The sequence below is a fragment of the Tribolium madens genome, unplaced genomic scaffold (assembly GCF_015345945.1).
Source record: "Tribolium madens isolate multiple individuals breed KSU strain unplaced genomic scaffold, Tmad_KSU_1.1 Scaffold_71;HRSCAF=194;Tcas5.2_LG6, whole genome shotgun sequence".
NCBI lineage: Eukaryota > Metazoa > Arthropoda > Insecta > Coleoptera > Tenebrionidae > Tribolium > Tribolium madens.
This window is the reverse complement of record NW_025401041.1, coordinates 3765664-3780308: the sequence shown is the minus strand read 5'-3', so window position 1 is coordinate 3780308 and position 14645 is coordinate 3765664. Positions and strand designations below refer to the sequence as shown.

Genomic DNA, 14645 nt, shown 5'->3' with positions numbered 1-14645 from the left:
ACATTTTGTATTGAATTTACACCGAAAAGACTAATTAGTAATTTCTTTATCATTCTGCGAGAATGAATCGCACTAATGATCGTTCCCTGCGCTAGTGTAGAGTGACATCATAAGATGATAACTTGGATTCAACTTGCAAATCCTAATTTAAATTGGATCAAAGATAAAAATGAAATTTGTTTTTTGGGTTGCATCGCCTGATCGTCAGGCTCATTATCTTATCTGAATCGCCCTGTATTTGATGTCTTGAATATTTTATAAAGCATTTAGATTTATTTATTTAATACTTTACTGTTTAAGCAAATCTAGGTTTGGATTTACTTACTACTGTATAAAATTTTACAAGGTACTGCCTAACAATGTTCGGAATAAACCCGGTTTTGTATTTTAAATGAAATTAAAAATTATTTAATAAAAAATTTTCACTTTCAAAGAATATTTAGAGCAAGATTTCAGTGATATGGGCAATTAGTCACTAAAATCTATTTACTTCTTTCTTTGTATTTTTTTCTCTACTTACTATTATATGTCAATCTCTGTTTATTGTATTATGACGTATGTAAAGTACCTTTTCTACTGTGACACTAATAAACATTATTATCATCATAGACCTTCAGAAAAAATAAAAACACGTCTTGCTAGTCGCATTTCGCACTAACCAATAGAAATTGCGATATGTTTATTTATTATTAGGGTACTGGCCTGTTTCGCTACTACTAACTAGTCTGTCGTCAACTTAAGTGCGGTAAATACCGATTCTACTATTGCAAAGTAGTAAAATTTTATAGTTTCAAGATGTTCGACGAGGTTCTATTCGAGCAACGCCTTCGAGACTTTAACCCTGAGCCTTTAATCACCCCAATTGGCCCCCAAGACGAACCCTTAGAGCTCCACATGGTGATCGAAGACGAGAAAAACATCGACTTAGCGAAAGCTAATTATTTAAACCTTTTGAATAGCGAAGAAATTAAGAAAATTTCCGAAAAGACAATCAAAGAATTTGGTGTTGGAACTTGCGGTCCTCGGGCGTTTTACGGTAGGTAAAAAATTCAGTGATTCAGTGTACTGAAAAAATTTCAGGCACGACTGAAATTCACCTTGAATTGGAGGAACGTCTCGCTCGTTTCCTCCACATGGAGGAGTCAATCATCTACTCGTATGGTTTTGTGACGATTTCCAGCGCTGTTGCCGCTTGTTGCAAACAAACCGACGTGGTTTTCGTCGACGAATTCACCAATGTTCCCATTTGGCAAGGCCTGAAAGCGGCTCGAAGTCGCATCATAAAATTTTCCCACAACGATCCGTGTGATTTTCACCAAAAGGCATGCAGTGTGACCAACTGTCATAAATTTCTCATCATTGAGGGGGTTTCCTGGAATACGGGGAAACTGTGCCCCCTCCCGGCGTTCCTACAAGTCGCCGAACGCTTCAAAATACGCGTTTTTCTTGAAGAGAGCTACACGTTGGGGGTTTTTGGGGCGACTGGTCGTGGCTTAACCGAGTATTACCGAATCGAGCCTAGTCGAATCGATATGATTATGGGTACTTTTGAGCGGGCTTTGGGGTCAATTGGGGGGTTCTGTGCCGGATCGTTTTCAATAATCAGTCAACAGCAAGTGGCTGGTTCGGGGTACATTTTCTCGGCTTCACTTCCGACCTATTTGGTTGAGGTTGTGCTCAAAGGATTGGAGTTGATGGGGGATAAACCGGTCAAGTTTGCACGGTTGGCGGTCAAGTTTCATCGGTTTTTGGAAGAGTGCGAGTTTGAGGTGGCGAGTCACCCTGAAGCCCCCTTTAAACTCGTCAAATTAGCGACGAAATGGAAGGCACAATTAATGCACGAGTTTTGCAGGGACAAAGGCGTGCATTTTATACGCAATGAAAACGAATTGGTCATTAATTTGAATGTGTCCCTGATGGACGATGAAAACAAGTTGGGGAAGGTTTTTGAGGCATTGAAAGAGGCAGCCGACTTAGTAAATTAAAATAAAAGTTTGTAATTTTCAAAATAATAAAAAACCTACCTTTGGGGGAAACACAGGACCGGCTTGGGGTTTCTCCACACACATTTCGTTACATATCATATATTTAATTAATATCCTATAACATAATCGTGTTTAATAGTGTTAACATGGAATGACAAAACCTCACGCTTATCTAACTTATGTATTCTTAATAATCGCGTCATAGGCTTGAAAAACAAACGGTGCCACTTCGACCGATCTCGATTTGAGACTCAATGTTGCATGATTAACCCCTGGTTGTAGTTTCAATTCCAACAAGACCCAAATATTATTGGTTAATTTCAGAGATTGATACAACATATCTTGACCTTCAACGTTACGTTTTGCGATTGTGAAAATATTGTTATGCGTCATTTTGGCCGAAATCGCATCAGCGTTACCTTTGAGGTCATTTAAAGTATATTGAACTTCGTTAGCTGACGGTATATCACGCCAAGTGGTCAAAAAAACGCGTTTATCCAAAGTGCCGTCTTCAATAAATAGGACTTGAATCGGTATTTGACACGCGTAGTAAAACACATCGACGTTGTTTTTAATCGCGACTTGTAACGTAGTGAGGGGCTCCATACGTTGAACGGGACCGTTAGTGTTCAATGGGAGGTTATATTCGAGGGTTTGACCTGGTTGGAGAGTACCAAGATTCATGGGGGCGGCTGGAGCCACCCCAAAACTGTTCTTATTGAATTGAATAGCAAAACCACTCATTGCTTGCATCGCCTTATTTGTACAACTCAAATCCATGGTGATTTGTCCCGAACGTCGTGAAAATGTCCCCATTATTTCCAAGCCTTTGCCCTTATCGGCTGGTAACCAACAGGATTTGGGCGGTGTGTACATAGTAGGGGCGGTGGTTAAGCCGAAAATGTCGCCCAATAAGCCGGTGGTTGATGGTGCCACGCCCAAATCGGTAGGACCGCCTCCTAACTATAAACCCACGTAAAACCGACCGCAGACTAAACAAGTCAACTCACCAAAACATCTAAACCTCCACCGAGTAAATCAACGTTACTAGTGGGTGGTGCTGCTGGTTGTGGTTGTGCGACAGTGCTACCAATATCCATTGATAATAAATCACCGATTAGTGACTCTTGATTGGGTATAACTGTGGCTTCTTGTGTGGTGGTAGTATCATCGGCGGAGCCTTGTCTCGCCGGGAGGGTTTTACGAATACCGGCGCTGCGTCCCTCAACGAAAGCTGTGGGTGGTTTGTGGTAAACACTTGCAAGGGATGAGATGTGACAAATAAGCTCGTCAAGGAGTGTAGGTTCAAGTAAGTCGGTTTCTTCCGAAATGAGGGGTTTATCAGCCAAAACCACCTCCTTAGCGGCTGCAGGATCGGTACTTAATAATCTCCAATAGATAAAACCACGGTCTCTCAAATCGGGATTATCGGAATCTTGAGTTGCAAGACTTAAGACATGTTGGACTAGGGCTTGAGTGTGAGCTGGACGTTTCAAGAAAAGTTTGACAACCGCTGTGAGAAGTTGTAATTGGACTTGAGCATTTTCGTCGGCAAAACCTTCAAGGAACGAGTCAAGTAGCTCATCAGCGTTGTCAATACGTTCAGCGTATTCACCTAGAATGTCGGTAAAGTAGGGAACGATAACTCACTAAACTTACCAATGATCCAAACCATGCTAGCCCTTGCTTCTGGCTCATCCAAAGTGTCCAAATTTTCACAAAGCGTACTGATAATACTCTCGTATTTATTCGGATATTTACGGAAGATATCTTTGATAACAACAATGGCTTCCTGTACCACGTAATTAACTTTAGTTTGGATCAGATCCAAGAGTGTTGAAACACATCGTTCAGCAGAAGGCTCCACTTTAATGGCACAACGTCCAATCGCCCTGACTGCTTTCCGGACAAAATCAACATCGACTTCAGTGGCGTACTCTTTTAATTCACTCAAAACTTGTGCGATATTTGCTTGCGACGCTAATCGAATCATTATATCCAATTTCTCCAACTTTACATAAATCGGATCGTTGTATTTTACAAAAAAGACTTTCATTTCGTGTTTGAGAATGTCGGGTTTTTTCTGAACGATGAGATTGATGTTACGTAGAGCGACATATTGTACTTCTGGTTCGGACGACAAGAGGGTGACTAAAGGTGGCGCGAGTTTTTTACTCAAAGTAGCACAAAATTCCGTATCGCCGGCTAGAATTTCCATCATTTTCATTAAAACTTTAACGGCTGAGAGGACAACAGCAGCGTTTGCGTGTGCAAGACGTGGGGTGATTCGTTCGCAGATGCTTTGAGCCTCGCGTTCATCTTTGGGGTTGTAGTTGGAGAGTGAATCTAGGATGAAGACTTGGCCCCATTCCGTGCACTCATTCAACGCCGTGAGGAGTTTATTAATAGTCGCGTGGTTGAGCTCTGAAATAGTTCAGAAAATAAGGAGTGAAAATTTAGTTAGTTTTATTACCAACAAGTGGCTGCCCTGTTGGACTACTCTCGTTGATTTCCGACAAGGCGGCCACAGCGTTGGCCACTACCATGGGGTTGGAGTCGCTCAACAACTCCTTCAACTGTTCCAAGAATCCCTGATCTTCGACTAGACCTAGAAATGACGTTATTTGGGCCCCCTTAATGTTTCAATTTACCTGAGGAAATGTCATACAGTTTAGCCACACACACCGCTGCTGTTTTCCTCACGTAGGGATCCTCGTCCTTGAGACACTTCCTCAACGGCTCGCACAAATACTCGGTGATTTTCTCGACGCGGATGCAGCCCATTGTACGCACGGCCAATGCCCGGATTAGCGGATTGGGGTCCTCGCAATCCTTGACAAAAAGAGAAATTGCAGTGTGTTATAATACCGCGATCGTTTCGAATTAACGGAACTACGAGAAGTAGAACTGAATTTACCTTGACTAGCTGTGATGTAGGCAAATCCTTGCAGTAAAAATACAATTGAGAGAGTGTTGCGATATAAGCAAACTCATCAAAGACAACGGCGGGGGTTTTTACATACCTTTACGAATGTGTTTACGGCCATTATGGCCATGTCCGGCTGGGATTTCGCATAATTCATCAAATACAAGTAGACGAGTTTTTTCAATTCGAGGTTGTCGGTTTGCATGCAATTGACAACGTCGGGGAAGAGAGCCGAGACGTCTTTACCCACGGTCATGGAGGCGATCACCTAAACATAACCTCGAAATATACAAGTGACTAATTTGACCACATTTACCTTCTTGACGGCCTCCTTCTTCTTCTCTTTCTTGTCATTGTTCAATTCTGATTTTAATTCAAAAATTTCGCCCTTTTTAGTCGTTGTAAAATACTTGGAATCCGTCATTTTGACAGCACCTAAAAACAATCGATAATCGGAACACTCACCCAGTTTAAACTCAAAATTGCAATAAAAAACAACAACAGTTGATTTGGTGACAATAAAAACGTATAAATAAACATCAAAATGGGGGTTTTTACCTGAAATAAGCCCGGCTTAGTGAGAAAAAGGGGCGTCAGAGCTGTAAAACGCCTACTTGACGGAAAACAACTGACAGGTCGATAATACGTCACCAAAACTAGGGATTTTTAGTTGGTCGTGTTAAAACATTTAAATATTTGTTATTTTAGATAAAAATAATAAAAAACCAATTACAATTCTTTGAGAAAGTGGCATAAGAAACAGGATAGGAAGGATTTTATTAATTTAAATATTTATGGTTCTACCTTAACAAAACAAAGAAAACTGTAATGTTGTGTAAAAATAAAACTTTAATAAAATATGTACAATAAAAAATAGATCATGTCTTTCCGGGCGAATCTGAGTCCGAATCCGAATCCATGTACACTTGCCTCTGTACTTTACCCTTTCTAAATCCAAAATTAGTAGTCGATAATACAGAAACCTTGATTACCTCTTTGGAGCATCATTTTTGGCGAGATTTTTTGGTTTTGAATTTTCATCATTCGCTTTCGATGGAAGTGATGGAGTCGGTGAAATAGTTGATTTCGACGAGGGTTCTGATTTTTCCGTAATTGATGTTAATTTTCCATCGGTTCGTGTCGAATCATTAACAGTGCCACTATTTGTGGTATAATCCTCGTCTTCGTCCTCGTCATTGTCATCCTTGCATCGACAACTCGTAATCACGATTTGTTGGCGGCCACCTTACACAAATCTCACAATGGGGGGTTTCCCCAAAAATCATAAATCATACCTCGTTTAGTACTCGACGAACTCAATTTTTCCGGATAGAAATATTTACTTGAAGTAAGTGACGAACATGTTGTCGTCTTACTACCACCTTCCGGTGAACAAGCTACAAATTTAAATAAACAAAAATTAAATTTCCCACCCAAAAAAATACGTTTTGATTGGCGCATCTTGTAACAAATGAACATTGTTCCTAGTAAAAACCATACAAAAATCGTGATCAAGACAGCCGTGAGTATCATGGCGGCTCTGCTCATTTGTTGTCGTCCTCCATTTTGTGTTGGTTTTTGTGCCTCTTCGATAACACGTCGAAAATCATCGATTTGTTTCTCGGCTGTGCCTGAACTCACACCTAAAACGACAAAATGGTGACAAAATCAAATTTCGCGCGCTTTACCTAGCCTTTTCAGTGTGTTCCTCACACGGAGGATTCCCCCAAAAGCCGCGTAAAATTTCTCATCGGCAAGTCGCGGCATTATTTGTTCGTCGATCCAGTGCACGAAATCACACTGAAACTTATCGATATTTTCCGTTTTGGCGTTTTTCAATTGGAGACACTTGTATGACGTCACGAAGAATTTCATTACGAGGTAACTAGACGTGTTGGCTTCGACGTTTTGCAAAGGGCAGGATTTAGTCGGGAGGGCTATAGCACTTGGGCGTGTGTTTGAATCGAAAAAGGGTATAGGGATGGTGGCATCACAATGCCCCGATCCCGATTTTTCAGTGTTTTGAGGTTGGTCACCTTGCACAAACATCAAATTGTCACAATCGTCTTTATGTTGGATGGGGGATTGCAAGGGGATGAGCCGGATTTCGAAATTCTCAACTAGAGGGAAACGTGACAGGGGTACCAACTGAGAAAATTCTCCTAATACTTACGGTTTTGCGGCAAGGGTTTGGCCCAGCCTTGTCCATTAGTCCGCAAAAACCACTTAAGTTCATCAAATAGCCCCAAAAGCGTGGCCATACTGTCATAATCGATCAAACCGGCATAATACGCGTATTTGGAAATCGGGAGAACGGCATGGTGCAAATAACCCCCTAAAAAGAACACTTAGATTACACTAAAGGGGCACAGCCCTGTACCCAACAAATCCGTCAAGGCTAACAACGTAATATGCTTAGTTTTGCCGTGGGTTTCTTTGCGGACAATTTCGAGAATCAGGCGAAAATATTCGACCAAATCGGTGACAAATTCGTTCGAATCGATAACAAGGATTGAGGTACTCGGTAAGAGATCCTCGAGGATCATTCGGGATGACAGTAGGGCCACATTTTCCGACGACCAACACTCCTTTGCCCGGTCAGCTTTCGTAAACAAAGTCGTTCCGACATTTAAATCAGACGGGGTTGCACTTTTAAATAAAAATAAAATCAAGAAAAAAAGTGGAAATGACATTGAGTGACACTTTAAAACACTTGATTGTCAATCGGGGATACCCAGGATTATAGTTTCCTGCATTAGCGACACTTATGTAGGAGTGTGTAAGGTGTGATTGAAACCATTTGTGATATAAATACTGATCTTTTTTTAAAAAAAACAACACATACAATCACAGAAAATAACATAATTACACTCATACAAAAATCATACATACGAATTAACTTGCTTAACTCAATTAAAATACAGTTCGACTATAGTCGACGCTTAAAATCATTTTTATGATTGTATAATACGTATAGCTAATATTTGAGAAAAAACGAAACAGATAAAGCAGGAATAGACTAGCTATGAACGAAAAAAGGAGAGAAAGGAAGAGATAAAAGGACCGATTTGTCGGTTGGTTGGGAAGCTATATGGCAAAAAATTCACTTGGAATCACAAAAATGTGAAATAAATAAGTTTTGAGCATGCAAAAAAATGATATAAGATATGACACCTCGTTAACCTACCTAGCGTTAATTTGCAAAAATCTACTTGTTTTAAATAATTTGTTACAATATGGCACTTATGGAATGAATTACTTGCTTATTGTTCGGTACACCTGAATTTTGTTCGTCTCTCTACCCAAAGTACCCGAGAAGGCACCAAAATTATATGTCTTTTTTCTAAGGCACTAATCTAGAATTTTTCCATGAAAAAAAGGCCTCTAAACTACACCTAAAAATACTATGTCTTTTTCCAATTTACAATTGTTCCCTACGATAATACTTGGAAAACTTCTACAATCCGATACAGAATAATAATCCTCCGACTTTCAGTCAGACGACGACTCAGTCGATAAATAAATTAGACGGGTTCGGGACAGCCCCGGTATTTGATAGTCGAGGTGAGTTCCTTCTTGTACCCTATTTACAAACTGTATACAGGCGAGTCTGTACATATTTACAATTGTTGAGCAAAATAATCAACCTTCGAGGTGTCGGTACTTGTGTGCGGACATTTGGGCCAATCCAAGAACGGCGTATTGACACGAAAGACAATGATAATGCGTTTGTTTCCCACTGTGTTGACAATTGGGGACACGACAATGTTGACTGGGGGTAAACTTCTCGAAACCGGCCGCCTGGATCGAATCCAATTTCTGGTGCTGACGTCGGTGTGCCACCACCTTGTTGGTGTCGGTGCAAACAAAATCGCACTTGAGACAATGGAAATGCGATGCCTTGTTCTGGGTCGAACCTAAACCAAAAATATAGAGCTAATTGTTTTTAAACAGTTTGCAACACTGACCTAAATTGTTGGTGTAGGCGCAGTCGCCCCTTCCACAAGCGACATTAGCTCTATACTGTTGGAAATCGCCCCCCATGAGCGTATCCAAGCGTTCATGTCTCGCTGTATGTTGCACAAATCTCGTTTTGTCGCAAAAACTATACCCACAGTCCTGTCTTTGACAATGGAAGTGTGTTTGGTGTTCTCTATATCCGCAATGTTGGTACTGACAATCCTCATTAAACCTGTAATTCCTCCTTAACTAAATTGATTTATCTAGAAACCTGTTTTACCGACCTGAACCGTAAATACCCCTCCGGTACGGGTTCGTCCTTTAGAATCCTCATCGAGTTTTGTATTCTAGCTTTTTTTTGTTCGGGTGTGATTTCATGATGAGGGCTCAGTGCCCTTTTATTCAAATTGGCCGCCATTGCTGCCAACGGACTTGTCATGTTGTCACTTTGGTAGCCGTGTTGGGGTCCCCCTAATAACGGGCTTTGCATCAATTGCGAGTGTTGGAACATCAATTGAGTGGGAATCCCCGCGTTTTGGTACAATCCTTGAGGCAGGAAGGCATTTTGCATGCTCTGTTGTTGTGACATTAGGGCAAATTGAGTGGCCAAATTCGCCGGGAAATTTGAAAAGTGGTTGTAAGCGTCAAAAGTTGGGGTCAAGTAAGGTGTTTCATGCTCGGGTTTGACCATTACTGGGTTTTGGAGACTTTGTAAAGGGGCTACATTGATTTTCACTTCGGTTTTGTTAGGAGTTGATGTAGAGGGTGTTTGTTGGTTGTTGTTGTCTTCTTGGTGTTGACTATTCAAAGCACCGGTGCTGTGTTTGGCCACGTGGACGACCAGACGGTCCATTTCGGAAAAAGCCTATGAAAAAAAAATCAATTAAGAAAGTTGATGAAAATTTAGGGGATTTACCTGGTTGCAAGCATTGCAATGGTAGTGGTACTTGCGTTTCAGCTTACAAAACGGTCGTGAACAACTCAATTCCGGGCCGTAGAGGGTACTACTGCCGTTTCCGGTGTCTTGATTACAGGTTTCTGTAAAATTTTCATCTAAACAAATAGGTATAGAAACAAAAAAAACTCTAATAAACAAAGAAAAAGGCAATTGACAAATTGATTAAAATCACCAAATTTTCAGTTATGCGGTCAAGTTTCATTTTCTAAATGAACAAACTGACGTTTGTGGTTTTTAATTACAGGGTTCTATATTTTTTTTGTCTAAACGAATATAGATTTAAAAAAAAACAAACAACAAATAAAAAGAAGGCAATTGCTTGACAATAAAAAGTGATCAAAATGTGACTAATTTTCACCATTAAAATAAGATTTTATCTTGTTTTAAAAACACTTTTTTAAGAATAAATGCACAAACTGCCGTTTGTGATTCTTGCTACAGCTTTCTGTAAAATTACATCTAAACAAAAATATAAAAACAATAAAAAAATAAAGATAAGGCCAATTGCTTGACAATAAAAAATGATCAAAATTTGATTAGTTTTCATTATTGAGATAGTGTGAATAAACAAACTGCCGTTTGTGGTCCTTGATTACAGATTACTGTAAAATTTTCGTCTAAAGAAATTAGAAAAAAACATAACAAATAAAAAGAAAGGTGTCTATTAAGAAAAAAATATCAAAATTAGATTTATTTTAATTCATGAAATAGTATTTCTGCTTGTTTTAAAGGCAATTTTTTGCTGTTTGTGGTTCATGATTACAGGTTTCTGTAAAATTTCCATCTACCCAACATAAGAAAGAGAGAGAAAAAGAAGGCCAACGATTAGTACCGAGCAAAATAGTGTGCATTTCAGCTCTATAAAGCCACTCGCGTAAAATAAACTTGGTTTTATTGAGCTGAAATCGCGTACTTTTGGTGTTAGTACGTGTCGTACCTGTTGGTAACATTTTAGAAATTTCTGGTGACTTTCGTTCAGTTGGCAATGTAGAAAGAGGAAAGAAAGTTCCTGAAGCCTTCACCACTAGAAATAAAGATAGTCGCTATATACACCAAAACTACAAACACAAAAAAAACACACACACGACTCGACACTCACCTGAAACTTTATTTTCTGAATTCTGACTGAGATTCATCGCTTTCGAGTCGGAATTTTCACACATTTCCGTTTTAATTTCAACACTCGTCGCTTCGTCGTCGACATGTTTCTGATTATGTTGGGCCATAGTTGAATATTGCACAAACGAATAGTTGCAATTCGGGCGTGTGCAATGAAAATGTCGATTAATTTTGTTACTCGGACAATCAGATAGACGACAATCAATGTTTCGGTCGTAAAATTCAAAACCATCAAGGATTTCAACATTGTCGTGGAAATCCTTACTGTGCATTATCAAAACGTCCTCTTTGTCAGTCACATAAAGACAACGATTTTGGTTGCAATGAAAATGAGTAGAACCCAAGTAAGGACACAAACTGTCGGTGCATTTGGTGTTTTCTTTGAAAATATCGAAACCTTGAAGACCGAAGTCTTGCATATTGGGGCTGGGGGTGCTCGAACGGTCATCACTCGAGTCTTGTTGTTCCGCCTCTTTGCTGTTACAAGGAGTAGCGGACGGTTTCGGGAGCTTGAAACTCGTGAAAATGGCCTGGGGGGAGTCCAACAAACTTTGGCTTCCCACTGGTGACTAAAATAACACAATTGTTAAAATTGTTATTATTTTTTGATCAAAAAACTTACATAGTCGTTCCATACTTCAATGACCCGATTTTTAGGCGGCCTACCCCTCTTCCTGCAAAACATGCCGTCAATGGAAGTGGCTAGATGGGTCATGGTCAATGGGTCTTTCGTCAAGCTTAATTTTCTTGAATACTCGTGCATTTTGTAATGTTCCAATCGTCTAAAGGGCTTATCACTTGGTAAAATCACTTCTCGACAGTTATCCTAAAAATCGTGGTTGAAAATCACCCCACTAACCCATTTTCGGACATACCCAATTGCAATGGTAGTGTTTCTCCTTGTCCTGGTAAATACAACCATCATCGCAGCCCCCACTTGTGTAGTAATTCTCTGTGACGATTTCTTGTTGTTCATGATTGCGTGCATGTTCACGCACCCCATCTTTCGCATTAAAAACCATCTCACAGTTTTCCACAACACAATGATAGTGATCCGAATAGTTAAAATCGCATTTTTCGCTACAACTGTCTTGTTGACTGACAAACTGGCAGTATTTCTTCCAGAAATCTTCACTATTCCAATTCGTTTCTTCGAAAGTTGAATCACCAGCTGTTAAATCAATCGCTGATTCGCTTTCTTCGTTGTAGCTCACAGGCGAATTGCGTTCGCTGAGCGTTTCCGATACGTTTGATGTGCTACTGTTTTGGCTGAACATCGAGAGATTTAAGCCTTCGAGTTGTTGTTCGTAGTCGCGTGCAAAAGATGGGGTTAAAGAGCCGTCTTGGAGACTCTTCATCATGCTTTGAGCCAATTTGTACTTTCTGTAGGCCAATTCCGAGTCTTTGCGTTCGTGTTTTCGCTTGTGGGAGAAGAGTTGACCGGAACTGTGCAAAACGTAGCTGCATTGAGGGCGAATACAGTGGATGTGGTTGCAGACTTTCGAGAAACGACATTTTTCGAAAGGACATACTTCGTTCTTCATGAATTTTTTGAAGCCGTCGCGGGAGAGCTGCTCGTCTTTGATGTGGTACGATTTGTGCTTTTCTGCAAAAATACTTCATTTCAAAATACTGTCCACAACAAATGTAGAAAAAACTTTTTTTAGTTTCAATAGTATAACAATACGTTGTGTAGTAAGTAAGTTGTTAAGTGCAGAGGACAATTAAAAGTGCCGAAAATCGATCATGTGCACATGTTCGAATAAGTATAATAAGAGAAAAAGAGAACGCGTAAAATGCATAAGAGCAAATAATTGATAAAGAAAGGGAAAGAGAGCGCGGAGAACGCATAGGAAAAAAAAGAGGGAAAGAGAGAGAGAGCGCATAAAAACAGATAAAAAACAGAACATAACAAAGAAAAAGAGTATAATAAAAGCAAAAGAGTTTTTTATCGTTACTCTAAATCTTTTGATTTTTCTAAATACTAACAAACCCAATAAGTCTTAAAAGATGTCGCCTCAGCGCTTCAAACATGTGCACATTATTCTGAAATAAGTTGACAACAGTGAATAAAAAAAAGGTAAAAGATATCAAAATTGATACATCTTATATGCTTTGCTGCTACTCGCCATATTATTCAATGTTGTCAACTTAATATTTAAAATCATAAACCTCTATGATTAGAAATTTAATCAAAGACGAAAATAATCTGATAAAAATTATATTTTGGATTGATAACAAAAATTAATTTGCATTTTTTAGAACCATTATTAAAACTGACTTTCATTTGACAGTTTCAGTTTTTTTTAATTCGCAGCCGAGGCGTAGCCGAGACTGCATTTTAAATTATTAATAAATTTAAATTAAATTCTTATCAAAAATACAGGGTGTTTCACGTAACTTTACGAGGCTTGCGCCTAATGTACGCAACCAAATATACAAAAGTCACAGAACACTGGATATAAAAAATACAAATTTAATTATTTAATTTTTGGAAACCCAAACTAATCACTGTTTCATTAATAGTCATAAACTGCAGTTTTTCAGAAACAATTATCATTCGTTCTATCAAGAGACGGCATGAATATGATTGTAGTTTATCTATCTTCATCACTAACTAACTAAAAACGTTGTAATTTTTTAAAGGGCGAACAAACTAGAGAAGGTTATCCAATTTTTCAAAATTTGTAATCGAGTTCGTATCGGAATATGTATGTATCATTGATTGCATCTTACAGGCGCAGGCCTCGTAAAATTACGTGAAACATCCTGTATGTACATTTTTAATCTCAATTTTTTGTCGCTACAGCATTCAATGTTGGCAACTTAATTTCAGAATCTTAGGTTACTTTAATTAGAAATTTAATTAAACGCAAAGACATTCTCTGTCAAAAGTTATAAATTTTAAGCTGATAAAGAAAAAAAATTTGCTTTATTTAAAATCTCTATAAAAATTTGATTTTTCAGTTTCTTAAAAAAACAGGTTTTAAAGGCTGTAAAAATAAAAAATGAAAATTGTGAAGTCGCAGTCGAGGCGTAGCCAAGATTGCAATTTTGTATTTTTTTAGTAAAACTAATTATTATAAGGTTTGATTAAAATTATTAAATTCTTTTTAAAAATAATGTACAAAATAAATTTTTGTAAACCTTTTTAAAATTAAAAACATTTTTGATCGCAATTATTTATCGCTACAGTGTTTAGTGTTACCAACTTAATTTCAGAGTCGTTAACTACTGTGATTAGAAATTTAATTAAGTTTTAAATTATTAATACAAATAAATGTCCTTTTTAATTTAATTTTATAGCTTCTTTTTAATTATTTATTTGGTGTTCATTTAACAGTTTTTCTTTTTTTCTTTGAAAGGCTAAAGATTTAAAGAATTTTTCCAGTAAAACAAATTACAAATTATACAATTTAAATTATTAAATTCTTAAAAAAAACTATTCAATTTTTTTAGAAATAGTACATTACAAGCGAGGCGGTAAATATGGCATTACCCCGAGTGCTTATATGTAAAATAAAGCACAAGGGGTAATGCCATTACCACCGAGGTTTGTATGCTATTTTATTCATAAAATGACATTATTTTTAGTCAAAAATTTGAATAAAATAAAATTCTAACAAAGTTAAGGTTCAAACGTGGTAGGCCATCTAAATTGCGTTTGATTTTTGACATTTCAGAAATGTCAAGAAAA

The 14645-nt window shown here is 38.3% G+C and overlaps 4 protein-coding genes across 13 annotated transcripts in view; 1 reads left to right on the top strand and 3 right to left on the bottom strand.

Moving 5' to 3' along the window:
- The first annotated feature begins 598 nt into the window (after window positions 1-598).
- On the top strand, window positions 599-2040 carry LOC123008388 (serine palmitoyltransferase 1-like). 4 transcript variants are annotated; one of them, XM_044404164.1, is made up of 3 exons: window positions 599-740; window positions 796-1036; window positions 1081-2040. In XM_044404164.1, the coding sequence occupies exons 2-3, from the start codon at window positions 796-798 to the stop codon at window positions 1983-1985; spliced, it is 1146 nt and encodes a 381-aa protein (XP_044260099.1). In that variant the 5' UTR covers window positions 599-740; the 3' UTR covers window positions 1986-2040. The 4 variants fall into 4 exon arrangements, with proteins under 4 accessions (XP_044260099.1, XP_044260098.1, XP_044260097.1 ...); XM_044404163.1 differs by having other exon boundaries at window positions 623-745; window positions 789-1036; XM_044404162.1 differs by having other exon boundaries at window positions 624-745.
- Window positions 1978-5557, bottom strand: LOC123008387 (AP-2 complex subunit beta). Its single transcript, XM_044404159.1, has 8 exons — window positions 5470-5557; window positions 5228-5346; window positions 5009-5179; window positions 4637-4817; window positions 4459-4593; window positions 3645-4409; window positions 2996-3600; window positions 1978-2948 (listed from the first exon to the last, which is right to left on the bottom strand). The coding sequence occupies exons 2-8, from the start codon at window positions 5333-5335 to the stop codon at window positions 2163-2165; spliced, it is 2751 nt and encodes a 916-aa protein (XP_044260094.1). The 5' UTR covers window positions 5336-5346; window positions 5470-5557; the 3' UTR covers window positions 1978-2162.
- A 185-nt stretch (window positions 5558-5742) lies between these two features.
- Window positions 5743-7604, bottom strand: LOC123009429. Its single transcript, XM_044405737.1, has 7 exons — window positions 7292-7604; window positions 7085-7246; window positions 6600-7031; window positions 6357-6554; window positions 6207-6308; window positions 5904-6156; window positions 5743-5859 (listed from the first exon to the last, which is right to left on the bottom strand). The coding sequence occupies exons 1-7, from the start codon at window positions 7602-7604 to the stop codon at window positions 5790-5792; spliced, it is 1530 nt and encodes a 509-aa protein (XP_044261672.1). The 3' UTR covers window positions 5743-5789.
- Window positions 7605-7710: 106 nt separating this feature from the next.
- The window catches only part of LOC123009428 (zinc finger protein castor homolog 1-like), a 110989-nt gene continuing 104054 nt past the window's right edge, over window positions 7711-14645 (bottom strand). For 5 of the 7 annotated variants that reach the window (XM_044405733.1, XM_044405729.1, XM_044405735.1 and 2 more), the window contains exons 8-15: window positions 11824-12554; window positions 11571-11774; window positions 10929-11517; window positions 10767-10853; window positions 9788-9924; window positions 9156-9736; window positions 8880-9103; window positions 7711-8828 (exon numbers count right to left, since the gene is read on the bottom strand). In XM_044405733.1, coding sequence (XP_044261668.1) covers window positions 8554-8828; window positions 8880-9103; window positions 9156-9736; window positions 9788-9924; window positions 10767-10853; window positions 10929-11517; window positions 11571-11774; window positions 11824-12554 — 2828 coding nt within the window. In that variant the 3' untranslated portion in view covers window positions 7711-8553. The remainder of the gene's footprint in view (window positions 8829-8879; window positions 9104-9155; window positions 9737-9787; window positions 9925-10766; window positions 10854-10928; window positions 11518-11570; window positions 11775-11823; window positions 12555-14645) is intronic. The other 2 variants (XM_044405734.1, XM_044405736.1) reach the window with 2 other exon arrangements.